General features: G+C 41.9%; 1 protein-coding gene across 2 annotated transcripts; it reads right to left on the bottom strand.

The window, feature by feature from the left end:
• Positions 1–1,428: 1,428 nt before the first annotated feature.
• LOC119897799 lies at positions 1,429–13,909 on the bottom strand. 2 transcript variants are annotated; one of them, XM_038711770.1, is made up of 9 exons: positions 13,756–13,909; positions 12,664–13,193; positions 10,574–11,086; positions 6,168–9,811; positions 5,806–6,088; positions 4,849–5,040; positions 3,972–4,158; positions 3,259–3,466; positions 1,429–3,165 (listed from the first exon to the last, which is right to left on the bottom strand). In XM_038711770.1, the coding sequence occupies exons 2-9, from the start codon at positions 13,154–13,156 to the stop codon at positions 1,876–1,878; spliced, it is 6,810 nt and encodes a 2,269-aa protein (XP_038567698.1). In that variant the 5' UTR covers positions 13,157–13,193; positions 13,756–13,909; the 3' UTR covers positions 1,429–1,875. The 2 variants fall into 2 exon arrangements, with proteins under 2 accessions (XP_038567698.1, XP_038567699.1); XM_038711771.1 differs by having other exon boundaries at positions 5,806–6,076; positions 13,756–13,908.
• Positions 13,910–16,647: the final 2,738 nt, after the last annotated feature.

Genomic DNA, 16,647 nt, shown 5'->3' with positions numbered 1-16,647 from the left:
AAAGGAAACATGCTTTTTAATGCTGGGTATGCCAATACAGAGAGGGAAATAAATGAAGATATGAGGGCTGAAAAAAGGCTTAACTGAGGTGTAAGGATATGAATGAGGCAGAGCTCAGCAGAAACAACTTAAAGAGAGGAACGGAATGAAAATGATGACAGGATTTCAGGATAAGGGCAACAGGTGCATCGCTCTGGATGGAAACTAAATCATTTTAATCTAAGATTTAATAATCATGATTTTACTGCCCAGATGACTGAGAGCCAAGGACCTGATAACATCTGAGGCCAGGTATTAAAAACGTGTGCATATCAGCTCTGTAGCAGCTTTCAGTATATCTTTACTTAATCTCTAAAGCTGCAGAAGCTTTGGAAACATTCCATTATTGCTTCAGTAGCCAACAGTAACACACCTACAGTGTTAAATGATTTCAGTCCAGTAGCTCTGACTTCTTTTGTAATGAAGTCATTTGAAAAGCTCATCAAGAATCAGGTTTAATGTAGGTTGAGGAACCACTACATCCGTTAAAATGTGCATATAGTCCTGGTAAAGGTGTGGAGGATGCTGTCGTCTCACTGTTACACTTTTTGTATTAGCATTTGGAGGGCCCCAAGACTCATGCCAGACTCTTTATTTATTGACCTCTCTTTGGCATTCAATACCATTCGGACTCTCCTGCTCACAGAGAGGCCTATCTGCCACTTTAAACTTAATCATAATCTGACTGATTGGATAATGGACTTTTAAACTGATAGGTCACAGTGTGCGAGCATTAATGGAGTTCTGTCCAACCGGCACATCCACCGGTTCCTCTAATAGTTGCCCACTTCTTTTAATCATGTTCAATAACGAGTGTCGCAGCAAAAACAAAAAACCTAATCATTGAAGCTGTTTCAGGGCACCTGTTAGGAGGACTGAAAGACTCCATGTCTCTTTCATCCACAATTGCCCCCCTAGGTGTATTACCTTGGCGCATTTGCACTCTGGCATATATGCAGTTATGAATTTCCACTTCCTTGCACTAGCTATGTGATTTATTGTTGATGTTGTCTTTTTGTATCTGTCTGTATCCTTTTGCTGCCAAATTTCTTTCATTATGTCAACCATTGCTGCATGACAAATGGGGACAATAAATAACCTTTCACTTTTAATGGAAGATATTTTGATATGTCACAGTAAGAAACACATAGGTGTAAATACTAAGATGAATGATGGCTGAATTCAATTTAGCTGCTTCAGTTTCAGGGTGCTGCTACTGTTCACGCTGGCTCTATCACAGCTTAATGGGACATTTTAATAGAACAGAGCTTTAATGTTATTAGTAACACCTGTGTTTTACTTACTGTGACAAGCTGTCAAAAAAGGTGTGTTGTGTAAATATTTGTTGGCGATCTTGAAAAAATCCCAAAACAATGTATTTCTTTTTTTAACAATTTTTTATTGTATTCTGAAATTCAAATAAATAATGTTTAAATTCAAATACCCCAAAACAAGCTTATCATAGAATTTAAAATGATGTACAAAAATAAATAGTAAAAACATCATGGTAACCGCAATGTCAAAATCATATTTTACACTTTGCAGCACAAAGTACATGGCTGTGAGTATTTTTTTTTTTTACATTTCCTTCTAAAGGCAAATTCATTTTTACACTTGCTCAATGACAAATCACAAAGCATTTGTTTTTTAAACTGCAGCACAATAATCCTACTAAAAGAATGACATTGCCAGTGATAGGCATCATGGAAAAGTTGTAAGGACTGAGGAGATAATACCAGTTTTTGATTAGCTGGGTTTACATACATCAAAAGCACAGTTACATTCTAAACCAGAAAGTAAAATGTTACATAAAAAGGTTGATGTCTGGAGTGGACACTACTCTTTTCCCAAACTCCCTTCGTTGTGGAAATTCAAAAAGCAGTTGTGGTTGCGTGAGATACAAAGAAAGACACAGCACTTAAGGCATAGCACTCGAGATGTTCTCTGACAGTCCCCAAAACGACACCTGCCCCCTTCTCCCTCCCCAAGCTGCTCGGGCCAGTGGCCTGAACCATCGTACCGTGTGGCTGCATCTGGCAGGGGACTTTCCTCCACAACGCTGGGATTGGAGGTTTCATTTGATGCATGTCCCTTCTCTATGAGGGGTTGGGGGGGAACTGAGTCTTGGGTATCAGAGCCGCTGGAGAGGATCAAAGCCTTGGACACCTCCAATCTGAAGGCCATGAGAGTCAAAGGTAGAGACGCAGCCCCGTGATCCTGTCTGTATAGGAGCCAGGAGTTTACCAAAGCCAGATCCGTTAGATACCAAAGCACTGCTTGAGGCCAGCAGGTTGGGGCCGAGGCAGTGAGAGGGATAGAGTAAAGATTTAGCAGATCTCTGTTGAGGTGAGCTGACATCTGGGCCTTCTCAAAGTTGTCAATGAGTGAAGCCATGTTCCTCTGGCCATTTCCCGCAGTACAAAGTATAAAGCCACGGTGCGATCTGCGCAACATCAGCTTCCCATCTGAGCTTACGAACTCATCTCCGATCTGTCCCCGGGCTCCTCCCACCCTGCCTGCACCATGAACCCCAGCTACTAACAGACGCTCTAGCATAGCAGGGGTGGAGAGTTCCTGTTTGCAAAGAAATACCATGCTACCTTTGGGGACCATTTTTTCCACAGCGTCCTCTTTGCCGGACAGACCCAATTTAAGATCCACATGTAAGAGCAAACCGCCAAATCCAATTAACGTAGTACAGTGGAGAGACAGTTTCTTATTGTGCATTTTCCCAGTCAGAGGAAGTGGGTATTGGTCAACTGCATAATCACCACCTCGTCTCAGTGACTGGCACCCTGCTCTAAAACGGCACAATAATGGCTGAGCCTTCCACAGGGGATCAGTCTGTGTTTTTGAACTGTCCAGGTCATTTGGCGTATCCCCTTGCTTCTGCCCGTCACTACACTGAGAAATTTCACTTTGCCTGCTTGACAGACTATTTTCTTGCTGTACATTTTGAAAGTCACTACCATGTCTTTCCTCCTGTATATTATTGTTGACTGGATCCTGTGCAGGAGAGGCAAGCTTCAACATGCGAGACAGCTCGAGGAAACGGGAAAGTGGCATGGCTTCAGCAACCAAGGGCACCTTAGTTAGGTCCTCCCAGTAGAGCCTCGGAGAGGGAAACTGAAAAACACCAAGAGACCAAATAAACTTTTTGTGGTTGTGCGTCTACCTAACACAACCGAAACAAAACATTCAAGAGAATTGAGAACAAACCTTTAAAGTTCCCATTGCAATGTGGATCCCAACAAATTTTGCAACCTCTCTGGCTATGACAGGGTTGGGCAAGTTGGACAGTTTATTTGTGCAATTGGTAATTTCTACCCAGGTATCCCAACCAAAATACTTGGAGAAGTAATCAATGGGCTCTCTGGTCCTGTTTTCCTCTCTTGGTGTTTGAAGCTGGTTCGTTGAAGTTGGCAAACTAAAGACAAAAAGAAATTAATATCATGCGCAAATGAGTGAGCACCACATACAAGAGCCAAACAATTACTGTTTGAAACAAATAGGTTTCCCTAATGGCTGGATTCCACCAGGCACAGCCGCCAGAGCTGATCGCGGCCATTCTAGATAATGCTTGTGATTCCACCAAATGCCCTTTCAGAAGTGTCCCAGAAGCGACTATCAGCTCTGCTCTGCTAAATTATTTTTGACTGAAGCCATGTCAAGCTGCACAGAGCTGATCGGGCAGGAAGTTGGACACAGAAACGGCATAGAGAATCAATCAACACCCCGTGCAGACTCCTGATCGTATATCAACAAACACATTTAAAATAGACAAACTATGTAGTGTATTTACCAATGGTAGAAGCACAAAAATCAAGGAAAAATTACCAAATCAACAAAATCTGAGCATGTCAACAAAATTTTTTTAATTTTTTAGCAGTGTTATGTGAAGTTTTGAAGAATAAAAAAAAATTGTACTGTACTTTTGTGGCATTTCATCTGGCCCTTGTGCACGGTTTGTTTGGTTCTTGTAGAAATAGGCCATTACTTCTGCTTCTGAGTCAAGCTGAGGATCAGACAATTCAAAAGCACCAACGTCCTCTTCATCAGAACTCTGTAGGAGAAAGTCCTGGAGATCCGGTGGATGCTGCCACTCAGCATCTACCTCAGCTGAAAGATCAATTAGTATAGACAAGCAAGTCATCTAAAGTATGAGAAACATTTGTAATAAATAGCATAAAAGGTGGGGTATGCGATTCTGAAGAAATCCAATACCATGACAGATACAATGACTTAGAGCAAACATAGCACGCTATGTGTGAAGATGCTGTGAAGCAAACATGTAGAGAGGAGGAGACTGTCCCAGAGCAAGCACACCAGCTCCAGACAGCAAAACTCACAACTCTCCTGCTACTTAACTGAATGTCCGCGGGCACAAGTCATTTACCGTTACCCAACACAAAAATTGTGGCTGGAATAGTGTTGTGTGGCTTGGTCCAAGCCACTTTGTTTGTTTCCTATTTACAGAGCCAGGGTTGTGTACAAACAATAGACTTTTTTTCAGGGCACACACACAACAGGCTAGTGTAGCCTGAGGAGATATTCGCTGATCTGTATTGTATTACAATCACATAGCCCATCTTTAAGGACGTGAATCAAGTAGCTACAAGTACAGGTCAAATAGAAAACAAACCATGTCCATCTGCAAAGTCCCTGACCCCTGGTTCTGACAATAGTCCTCTCACTCTCATTTCCTGGTAGTCTGGTGCAGAATGGCTCCTTTCATCTGTTGTTAACAGATTGTACACTAAAATAGAGGTCTTCCTATAATCCGTGGTACTAGAAAAGGCAATGACTCACTTAAATCTGCTACTTGATGTTCTGTCTGCTGGACATCACTGGATGCCCCCATGATTAAATTCACACTATTGGTCTGAGCATCTCCCAGTTGAACCTCCCTCTCCTCTTCCTTCACTGGGTAGAAGATACAGTGGTTGGTGTTGAACTCAGGGGTGACGCGACAGTCCCTTGTTGTATCCCCACTCTCCATTACTGAAAGCAAAAAGCCCAAAATGTCCATCTTTAAAAAAAGTCCAAAATTTTAAGACTGTCAATACAAGGCACAAAGTGGAATTACCACCACATAGGCTTATTTAATAATCCCCTTTCAAAGCTATAGCTAAGAAGTGATTAGCTTATCTTAGCTAAAAGACGAAGCGGCAGTTCAAAAATACACCTACCAACACCTCTTGAGCCCACTATTTAACGCACATATTAAATTAAAATTGTTTTAAAAAACAATTAATTTGTTGCTTCAAAAGGGATTTATGTTGTGTAACAACAATTCATCTGTCGGCCCGGTACTTGTTTGCAGCGTGTTTGCTGTTTACTGAGACAGCAGTACTTGGGAAGTCACAGCACTCAACTGTCGTTGCTTGTGTATGGATTAAACAAATGAGATACAGTGAGTTAAATAAGTAAGCTCTGAAGTCATATTTTTGAACTTTGGGAAGAGCCAAGCTAGCCATTTACCTTCTTTCTTGTTTGTGTATACCTGCCCTGGCACTGAAGTCGCTAATTGCAAAATCTGGTACAGTACACATCTTTGTATTAGATTCATGTTTTTGTCCATGGTCAATAATAAACTTCCAGTCTTCATGCTAAGCTAAGCTTATCTCCTCCAGGCTATATCTCCATACCGAATGCACAGACATGTGAGTGGTATCCATATTCTTATCCAACTCTCAAAAAGAAAGCAAATAATTCCCAAAATGTTGAACTAATACTAATGTGCCTACTGTGTGAACTAATACTTACATGTACTGGAGGTGGTTTCATTGCTGACCGGCTCCACATTCCATCGGATATGTCTGCTGCCCTGCGTGCTCTGAACCTCATTCAGCACAAGGCTATTCTCCTCCTTCACCAGAACAGTCCTTATATCACGATGGTGCTGTGGCTGCATACTTGCACTCTGTCTGTTTTGACAGGTGGGTGCAAACAGTAGTGGGTCTGAGATATTCTCTTCAACCTTGATCTCCTGGCTATCAAGGGCATGCACTTCATTGTCAGCAATGCTGTCCAAACCCTGGAACAAAAACTAATGTTTTAAGTTTGCAATGTTGAATTCATCATTCATTTATAATGTTTGGTATTTATTGGTACAATTAGCATCTCACCTGTCTTTGATTGATCCTCGCTGTCATCAGGCACACCTTGTCAGCAGTCGCTCTCTGTCTAGAAGTGAGGAACTTCTCAAGTATGATGCCTGGAGACTGATCCCTGTGGTGCTCCTCTCCTCCTTGCAGTCCTCTTTCACTCATTACCTCCTCAACACTAGTGGTAACCGACTCCAGCTCAAACACGACTTGCTCTTCAGGAGATTCCTCTAATGTAGAGGGGATTGAAGGCAAAGATGTGACAGTAGCAGTAGCTTTATTGGTCTCAAATTCAGGACTGGTCTCTGGTTTTGAAGTCTTTGTTCCGGTTTGACCTTTATCAAAAATTTCTGAATCAGAGAGGATGGGGTGTTGTTCGTAAACTACGTGACATTCATCTCGTTCTTTCTCTGATTCTGTTCCTCTGACAGTATCTCCAACTGAAACTCTTTTTGCTATCACATCCCTTTTCAAACGTCCTGTTCCTCTTCTCTTACCCCTTCTAGCATTCCCCACAGGTCCATTCTCTCCTTTTATCGTCTCGACTAACATTTCTTCCTCCTCTTCTTTGATCTCGATCTGATGAGTAGAGCATGACACAGTCTGCGAAGTTAGACTTGTTTCAGTTGTTTCAATACTAACTTGCCTGGGAAGTTTTCTGGTGCTTGCACCCTCAGAACTGCAGGTTCCATTGGATTCATTTTGAGGAGCAGTGTCTTCATGAGAAGGTGGATTATCTCTCTCATTCACCTCCCCAACAGTGACTAAATCTACCTCGAGAAGTAAATCCTCCTTAATGTCTTCATCTGTGGTACTCTTGACTTCAGATTCTGAGTTGGAATTCTTCAGGGTGCCTTCTTCTCGCTTGTCCTCATTTGATGCCAAAGGCTCTCCTGTCTCCGAATTCTTTGTCTGAGTAGAGGTACGCAAAGGGGATTCGTATGTGAAATTTGGAGGGGTCTCTCTGTTTTTCATTTGACCAGATGGTGAGTGAAATTCTGAAAAGGTATGAGATTGATCGTCTGCCCCTGTTTTACTTCCACCCTTATCTTCATAGGCACTCATTTCAACATCTGAAGGAGGAAGAGGTAAAGATGGGGATGGAATCAAAGCTGGAAAAGAGACACTTCGCTCTCTGTCTTCTAATGCCATCTCTCCCATCTCAGGCTCAGTATCCCAGTCTGTAGTAGCATTCATCACCCTAACAACCTTATCATGCTGTTTTGGAAGCTGGTAAAGATCCAACCTGGAGACGCCTTCAAAGATGTTCCCATTGGTGTAAGTGAGCCCGGGACTCTCTACAATATGCAACATCGCCTTGTGCTTCTGAAGAGATGAGACTTCACTAAATCGCTCCCCACAGTCCTTACACTCTAAGGCACGCTTGGAATGAGAAGAAGTTATCACTCCTTCAGTCTCCACTTTTGAGGAGGCTTTACGTTTCCTGGAGGTCTTTGGCTTGGTGGGCAGGGTCTCAGGTGATTGATGGGAAACCTGTAGCGAGGACAACAATGAAAGAGCTTTCTGGTTCTTTTTGGGTCTTCCTCCTTTTTTCTTACCTGCTGTGAGATCTGTACACTGACTAGCTGGATGTTTGAGCCTGCTGTCTTTACTCTGTTGGGACATTGTTTGGGACTCATGAGGTGAAGCATCCTGTGTCTGGCTGGATGCCTTTGAAGGGTCTAACTTGTAAACTTTCAGCTGGGGCTGTTTATGACCTTTCAGTAGAAGTAGAGCATCTTGAGTTATGTGTGGGCCAGGCATGTCTGCTGAAACTGCACTTGTTTTTGTCTTGACTTTTTTCTTTTGCTTCCCATCCTTTGCATTCTTGGGCTGATCTTTTCGCATTATTTTTGCTTGTTTTTTCTTTTTGAATACAGGTGAGGCTACATTTTTGTGCTCACTTACATGCGTAACAACCTCCCTGACCACTTCTTGCTTTTTCATTTTATTTTTTCTCATATCTTCTTTGATTTGTTGCACCTGTGGATCCCGGGTTGATGAGGGTGATTTTATTTCAGCTGTAGATGCCAAATGTCCTGCTTTCTTGTCCTTTTTCCCCTTTCTTCCCTTCTTCTGTGATGGTACTTTTTTTTGAGAGAGATTTGTCGTTGGTGTTTTACCTTTTATCACATCTTTCTGTGTTGGCTGATGCTCCTTCTTCTGTTTTTTGCTTTTCTTCTCTTTGCTTTGTGGACCAAATTTAACAACAAGATGAGACTTTTTTGTTCTTTGCCGTTTGGCAGGTTGGGTATTAATTTGTAAATCATCCTTGAGTATGGATCCGACCAGTTCTTGCATATATCCTTGAAAGATAAATGCCCTGGCTGGCTTTCTCTTCCGTACTTTCACCAGTTCTTGAGCTGACATTACATTTACAGGTAATTCTGAGATCTGTGGAACCTGCTTTGTCTCTAAATGTGATGGAACTTCCTCTTTAGCGGATGGATCCTCTAATTCAGACAGGTTCTCCACCTGCCCCTGCCCCTCCTTTTCACCTACCAGCAATTTCTCAGATGGTTCTTGTTCAGCCTTTTCCTGTGTCTCTTGCGGTGCAGCTCCATCCATCACAGGGTGTACCTCATCTAGACTTACTGTTTGCATGTTGATATCAACCCCTTCTTTGGGATTAGTTTCGGATTCACTTGGAGTTTGTATAAGTGTGTCTGGTGGAACAAAAGGGAAAGAAGGAAGGTCTTCCTGCTCTCTTTGTAAAGGTGTCGGCTCCAACTCAACTGTATGCATAAGTGTTGGGACTGACAGGCTGGTCTCCTGCTCATCTATTACAGTATGATCTAGAGTCTGATCAGGAGTCTTCTCCGGTTCTGTGATTGATACCAGAGAGGAGGATGGGATATCATTTTGTGGCACAGTTTGGGATTGTTCCAGCTCCACAGTTGGTATCAAAGCGGGGGTAAGTTCTAATATGACTGTTTGTTCAAAGTTTTCTTTGAGGACAACTACCTCATTCTGACAAATCATTTGATCCATAGGATCAGACTGAATTGCACTAATATCTGGCTGTTGAAGGATGTGATGCATCACCTCTCCCTCGGGTCTTTCTGTTTCTTCAGTCTGAACGAGTGTTAGCTCTATATTTTCACCTGCTGCTATGTGTGAACCAAGTTCTGAGAAAGTGGGGTTTTCCAACTGTCCATCAGGTGTAATAGGTTCCAGTATAATTGTTTGCTCCATTGAATCGCATATGCTATTTGAAGGGTCAAATTCAATGGCCTTAGATTCTGTCTGTTTCAGGCCCATAAAATCTATTTGCGGTGGATTGAGATTCAAATTGGCCGATTCTGCCATTTGTGATATCTGCTGCACTTCAAGTGGCGGGGCATGAGGGGGCACCTGCCCCAATATGACAACTTGGTTCACTTTCTGCACATTTCCCAAAGATTCAATAAGTCTGCGAATCTGCTCTGTGTCAATATTGGCATCAACTTTTTGCAGAGGACCATTGGGCTCCACCTGTAGTAGTGCTGATTGGCAAATAGATATTGGAGTTATGATGGGTGTACTTTGTTTTACTTGCTGCCCACCTGGGAGGGCATTGCTGGCAGTAGCAGGCAATACACTATGCTTAGTTTTCATGTGATGTAACCGTGTCTTGGTACTCTTGAAGCTGGCCTTGCATACAGAACAAGGATATTTTGTAGCACCTATAGATAATAAAGGAAGAAAATTGTTAAGTACGGTAGTATATTTCCTCCAACCTGACAGTTGGTTTTCTAGAATTTTAGGTATGCAATGATATGGAATCTCAGGCCGAAAATGATAACTGATAATTAAATCTGTTGTGGTCGATACGATACCTGATCATATTAACCTTACAAAAGGCAAAAATGTGGAGAGAATTACATTACATATTTCTAATAAAATGTTTATAGAGCCTTCACCATCTCTAAAATAAATACCTGCATTTACTGTAAACTTGTTTAAATAACTTTGGTTTCTCAGAAAAAACAACAATTTAATTTTCTTACTCATTGGCTACTAACATATCGTCTCCTGATTTATCATGCATTCCTAATTATTGTATAATTTTGGATCAGATTATTATATTAAGACTGAGCATCTACATCCATGCAAGCAGCTCTATGGGGCTGCACATAGGCAGAGTGGTGCTTTAAACTAAGTGCTAGAGTATCAAGTATCTTAGTTTAGCATGTTAGCATGCTCACATTTGCAACAAGTCCATCTGATGGGAAAGTAAATGGTGAGTATTTAATCATAAACCAAAGTATTGAATAAATTGACCGACAGACAGACTTTGGTCAACTCTGGTGGTTTTTAAATGTGCATTATAAATAAAACTTGTCTTGACTTTACTAACACGCCCATGTCACTAGCATAGCTACAATTTATGTTACTAATTCAATGTGTACAATGATGAGATATCCGTAACATGGACATTTTCTTACCATCATCTTTCTTCAGTTGAGCTTTAGCTGTTGTGTCTCCCCCATCTCCTTCAGCTCCCTCTGGCAGGTGTGACACCATATGTTTCTGCAAAGCTTTGGACATGGTGAACCTCTTTCCACACTCTTTGCATACATACGGCCTCTCTCCAGTGTGTGTGCGACGGTGATACTTCAGCAGTGTCATGGTTTTGCATGGTTTGCCACAGTCAGAACAGGCATAACCGTCCAGGCCAAAATGAATTTTTTTATGAAGGGTGAGCTCTGATGACTTGTTGAAGGCCTGGCCACAGATTGGACACTTGAAGGGTTTCTTCTCTATGTGGGCTTTCTGGTGGACCATAAGCTCTGTGGAATTTGTGAAGTGGCGGTCGCAAACATAACAGGCAAAAAGGGCATTCCTTAGTATGCATTGTTCATATTCTGCTGGGTGGCTCAGCTTCAGATGACGCTCTTTGCTCTTGTGATCACTGAAGATTATGTGGCACTCGATGCACTGCAGGGAGAGCTGAGAGGCTAGAGGGAAACAAGGCAGAAAGGGGACAAAGCTTGTAAAAAAACAAATATGGCTCTAGAGGGTAAATGTGGTGGCTTAAGAAATATAAATGCACCTTAATATACACTACCTCCTCTACAACTTCCCCATACCAGCAAATAAATGCTGCATTCATTTTTTGTCACACATGGGAAATCAAAATTGGAAAACACGTCACTACTGCCCTCTGTGCACTGAAGCTATCAAAGTGGGAAGAACATGAACACCTGCAGTTTAGCTCAACCAATACTGGATTACTGAGGCAGAACCCAATATAAATATACGAGCTTTAAAAAAAATGATAACGACATAATTATATAAATGTGTAACAGAAACACATTTTCTATGAGAATCCTTTTTGTTTATTTTTCAGAAATTGTGACCATAAAAAGCAAGCAAGACATTTAGCACTTGTCGTGCACTCTGGTGGACACAAACATATATGTGCATACCAATATATCTGCAGTAAGCTAATATGTGTCAGCCCAACCAAAATATTGGTCTAGCTCTAACATGCAGTGTTCTGTTTGGCTGGTACTAAAACTATTAATTGTAAAGATTTAACCAAATTTGTAACAAACTCTTTCAGTATGGTAAAACAAAGCTTAGAAGTATTTTTTAAAAACATACTATGTTGTAAAAGTACACAATTCCACAATAAGGTTTGTGAAGTAAGTGAATATAATTTTTATAGTAGAGTGTTGCCATAAATTTTTTTTAGTTTTATTTATTCAGGGGAGCTTCACTGAGAGAAACCTCTCATTTGCAGGAAGGCCTTGATCACATTCACACTGTTACACATTCACACCTGGAAGCTGCCCAGTCCAACCGCAGCCTGGTCTGCTGGCCACTAAGCAGCTCCACTGGAGCTGTTGGGGTTATGGGCCTTGCTCAAGGGCACCTCAGTGGTAGTAAATGAGGGAGGGCAAGCACTGCTTGGTTTAGTTTCCACACTCAGATTTTATTCTGCTGGTCCGGGAACTGAACTGGCGATCTCCTCGCAAGCTCGCTTCTCTAACCTTTGGGCCACCACAGTAGATGTATTTTAGTGTAGTAGCTGTGTGGACTGCCATACCTACATGTTATCATTGTAAACTGAGATTTGACAAAACACCGAACCTCCCCACTAACAAATCTGTATTACAATGTGGTTATATTTCAATTTCATCATAGCGGGGAATGTGTAATCTTCAATTCGAATTCAAATTAATAATCAAACACCCATACAGGGGGCGGCGCGGTAGTGCAGTGGTTAGCAACATCACCTCACAGCAAGAAGGTCGTGGGTTGAAACCCCGGTTGCCCCGGCCTTTCTGTGTGGAGTTTGCATGTTCTTCCCGTGTCTGCGGGTCCAAAGACATGCAGCTAGGTTAATTGGTGTCCTTAGGTGTGACTGTGAGTGTGAGTGGTTGTCTGCCTATGTGTGGCCCTGCGATGGACTGGCGACCTGTCCAGGGTGTACCCCGCCTTTCGCCCTGGGATAGGCTCTAGCCCCCCCCAGTGACCCTGTACACAGGATAAGTCGCATAGAGTGACACACAAACAAGGTAACACTCACATGAGAGAGGCATAAGCAGGGGTTTGGACATGTCCATCTTCAGAGGATCCACCATCGCCTTCTTTGAAGGAACATATTTCCTACCATCACGCACACCTTTGCCCTGTTTCTTTGCCTTTTGCCCATCACACACTGGATTTGTATTTGTATCAGGTACCGGTTCTGTGGGGGCACTTGGCTTTGAAGCAGAGTCCACAGCCATCCCTCCACCATTATCTGAGGGCTCAGTCAGTGGCTGAACAGCCGGATCATTCTCCACTGCTGGCATGACTTCCATACTAGCAAGTGTTTCTGCTGTTTGCACCCCTGTCCCATTTTTCTCCGGTGAGATTTGTGCTTCAGCCTCAGCAGTAGCAGCTGATTTGTTCTCCTCCTCTTGTGCAGCTGGTTCACTTTGTGCTGGCTGAGCCTCAGTCTCCGTGTCCAGCGGTTGCTCTGTGGTTGCTGTGGTCACCGGGTTTGGCCCACTGTTAGGCTGGGTCAGGCTCTGCATGGCTCCCTGCCTCTTGGCTTCTCAAATGCCCTTGTTTCTATGAATCCAAGTCATACACAAACAGTTAATTACAAAAGTATACCAACACATACATGATACACACACTAAAAATACCAACCAACCAGTGTATTTGTATCATTAAAACTTGTTGAAGTACTTTATTTAAAACAAGGAGTTTTAAAGGAGTGAACAGCATCTTTGTTATCTACATGGTGACAGCTGGGAGACCAGAGAATGAATGGGTTTAGTACATTTGTATTACAAAAGAAAACCGAAGGACACTGAGGGCAGCTTTTTGAGGCTGTAGTATAACCCAAATTCAACACATATTTTGTATAAATAAAGTGCTGTAGCATGCTGATAACTGGCTTGAACAAACCCTGCATAATAACCACACATACTGGTAGCCCAGCTAGCTTAAAATCAATGATTTGCGGTAAAAAAAAAATCGGGCTGCAAATGTTAGCATATCCGACCGGTTACGTCGCCAAACATGCTAAATATTAAGGCACTTTCTACGACCCTGCTCTTTTACACACACACACACTCACACACACGTATAGCTGTATGAAGGCAGGAGGATGGAGATTTAAGGTTACCTGGGCTGACTCGTCCGCCCAAACATCTCAGCGTCGCTTCGCACAAAGCCAACACAGAGGAGCTGCAGACATCTCGACGTCACGTCTGACCAGGGGCCCAGATGGATCATGGGAAATGTGGCTTTTCCAGCTCAGTCCTCCGTTTGTCCAGGAATGTGGTCCACTCCGCTGAAACTACAACACAACCACAGTACGACAGAGCAGTTTTTCAGTTGGGGTACTTAAACTACTTGACCCAGTTTAGAATACATTTAGATGTAAGAAATTATATTGTCATATACTCTAGTCAATTCTAATAAATTGTATTACTATAGCCCAAAATAAGCAAATTTGCCTGAAAGGGCTTTGCATTATCCTGCGATGGACTGGCGACCTGTCCAGGGTGTACCCCGCCTTGCGCCCCATGTCAGCTGGGATTGGCTCCAGCCCCCCGCAACCCTGTACGCAGCATAAGCGGTTGACGATGGATGGATGGATGGATGGGCTTTGCATTATGTACAGCACAGACAGTGGCGGTTCTAGACCAATTTTATTAAGGGGGCCAGGCCGGGGCCAGTTTTTTTTTGTCAGAAGGGCCCATTCAGTCCGGTGTCCTACCCTATCGAAAAATGCTACCTTATGTGTTCCCCTTTCCAATTCCATAAAGTCTCACAGTATTATGACATATTCTGTTTTTTGATTATATTATAACATCATTTCAGGAGCAGCAGCACAAAATTAAATACTTAGGCCATCATCTGTGCTTTATTAACGGGGGATACTTTTTTTTGGTAGACTACATGTCCAGCCTGGTAGGACCAGTAGGCTACTGTTATCACTTTTTGTGTATGAAAAGTGTTGTTTAAATGCAATGCATCATTAAATTGTTATGATAATAATTTACCCTTTAAGGGGGGGGAGAACAATTCCCAACAATATCCAAAGGCTATCCATGCAATGGAAACATGGAATACAAGGAGAAAATATTGTCTACAATGCTGCATACAGTTTAATGTGCATTGTGTCTCAAGGAAGATATATTACTATGATCACTGTAGACCAGGGCTATTCAATTACAGATTCGATTGGGCCGGATTTTAAAACCAGGACACAGAGATGGGCCGGACATTATCTCATGAGTTGCGATCATTGGGATTTTATTGACACATTTGTATTGGTAATCCTTATTGGTTCAGTACTTTATCGATGCTCTTATCAGTCCTATTTATTACTAAATAATTAATATTTTTTTAAAAAAATAATTTAACATTTTTATTAAGTAAATGTTGTTTGTAGAGCAGCAACATGATTTACAACAGCAAAGTCACTAATATCTCACTGGAAACAAATCTAACATGTCAGTAAAATAAATCATATTCCTGACATCGAGAGGAGGGCTGGTCTGTTTCCACCAACTGAGTTTATAATGTATCATATTTTAATGTACGTGGCAAACTAAGCTGAACAGTTACTAAAAACAGAGAGCTTTCACTTTAGCTTGTTTGTAACAATAAGCTATTAACTGAACTAGCGATGTGCTTGTGTAAAACCAAAACACAGCTGCGGTGGATGAAAGACTGAGCAGATTAAAACATCATGTTTTGCGTGTTTATGCTTATTAAACAGGAATGTTGGAAAATAATCGGCTTTCTACTCGTCTTTATTGTACATACACTAAGTCTTCCATGTCCGCTGATCAGCTGGCTGACTTCGATCCGTGTGTGTGTGTGTGTGTGTGCGCGCGCGCGTGTGTGGAGGCGATCTGCAGACACAGAGGAGCTGGAGAGGCTGCAGGTCGGACAGTTATGTTGACCCTTGATTGGCGGTGATCAGTTCAATGAAACTCAACCATGATGATAAGGAAACGATATATCTCACTCTTTAGCGTCTTCCATTCACTAGCCTAGCTACATGTAGTTTACTTTTGTTGTTATGTCTATTAGATTATGTGCTGGGCTACATGGAGGTTGCCTCGGGCAGATGTGGCCCGCGGCCGCCAATTCAATAGGGCTGCTGTAGACATTTCCTTCAGCAGGGGGGGGGTCCAAGGTCTGTGTTAAAGGGGCACTGGCCCCTGTTGCCCTCCCCCCACAAAACCGCCACAGAGCACAAAACAGTCTCTATCCTTAAACCCTTAGAAACTGATTGGCCTATAATTAATAGTTCAATTTAACAGAATACAATTGGGGCAAATGATTTGTTTGTCTTCTGCTTTTATATGTTGGTGGTAAGAAGCAGAGCTGTAAACTTGAGACCTGGCCTTGATTTAATTAAGTGACTCTGGTAATAGGTCCTCCTTTGTTTTTCTTGTATTTCTAGTGATCTACAAAATGCAAAGTCAATTCTTAGCCATGTCTAATAAAATGTTCACATAGAACTGAAAAATAGAGACCAAGCTACTATAGGCTACAAAGACTGAATATGTAACTAATGTAAGAAGAGAGGCCTAGATCAACACCATATAACCACAGGATTTTTACCACCATTCAGCAGAGAAGGTCCCATGTTCACCTATTAAGGGCCCAGAATTATGTCAGAAGGATGTTGTTACCTTTTTTCGCTGTTGTAACAAAAAAAAAAAAAAAAAAACTTTTTTCAAAAAAACATCTGCCTCTATGGTCTATCAGCTCCACCTCCATACACTACATTTTAATAGTAATGACTTTTATATATGAGCTATTAAATGCCTGGAAGTCCTGCACTCTCTGCCATTCATTAATATATAGTATGTATAATATAATATGTTGTATGATGACTTTAAAATTTCTCAGCCCTTATTATCATGTTAACCATCATGCTTCAGCTCTTATTAGCAGTTTCCATAGATGTTTTCAGAAATCACACAGGTTTTGTTCTTGGTGGTTTTCAGTTTTAGATAATTTTAAGCATGGATTTATCTGTTACATGTATTTA

Source organism: Micropterus salmoides, unplaced genomic scaffold (genome assembly GCF_014851395.1).
Source record: "Micropterus salmoides isolate LMB-PRFRI ecotype aquatic unplaced genomic scaffold, ASM1485139v1 Ms_hic_scaffold_11, whole genome shotgun sequence".
In the NCBI taxonomy this organism is placed as follows: domain Eukaryota; kingdom Metazoa; phylum Chordata; class Actinopteri; order Centrarchiformes; family Centrarchidae; genus Micropterus; species Micropterus salmoides.
Note: the sequence above shows the minus strand (reverse complement) of the source record. Positions and strands in the feature narration are given on the sequence as shown.

What these genes read in the sequence shown, in the direction of transcription:
- LOC119897799 (XM_038711770.1), bottom strand. Translation starts at nt 13,156, where the DNA reads ATGCAGAGCCTGACCCAGCCTAACAGTGGGCCAAACCCGGTGACCACA. An exon ending in CCTGCTTATGCCTCTCTCAT is followed by an intron (nt 11,087 to 12,663) that starts GTGAGTGTTACC and finishes GTTTCCCTCTAG; the next exon opens with CCTCTCAGCTCTCCCTGCAG. An exon ending in ACATCAAGTAGCAGATTTAA is followed by an intron (nt 4,159 to 4,848) that starts GTGAGTCATTGC and finishes TTGATCTTTCAG; the next exon opens with CTGAGGTAGATGCTGAGTGG.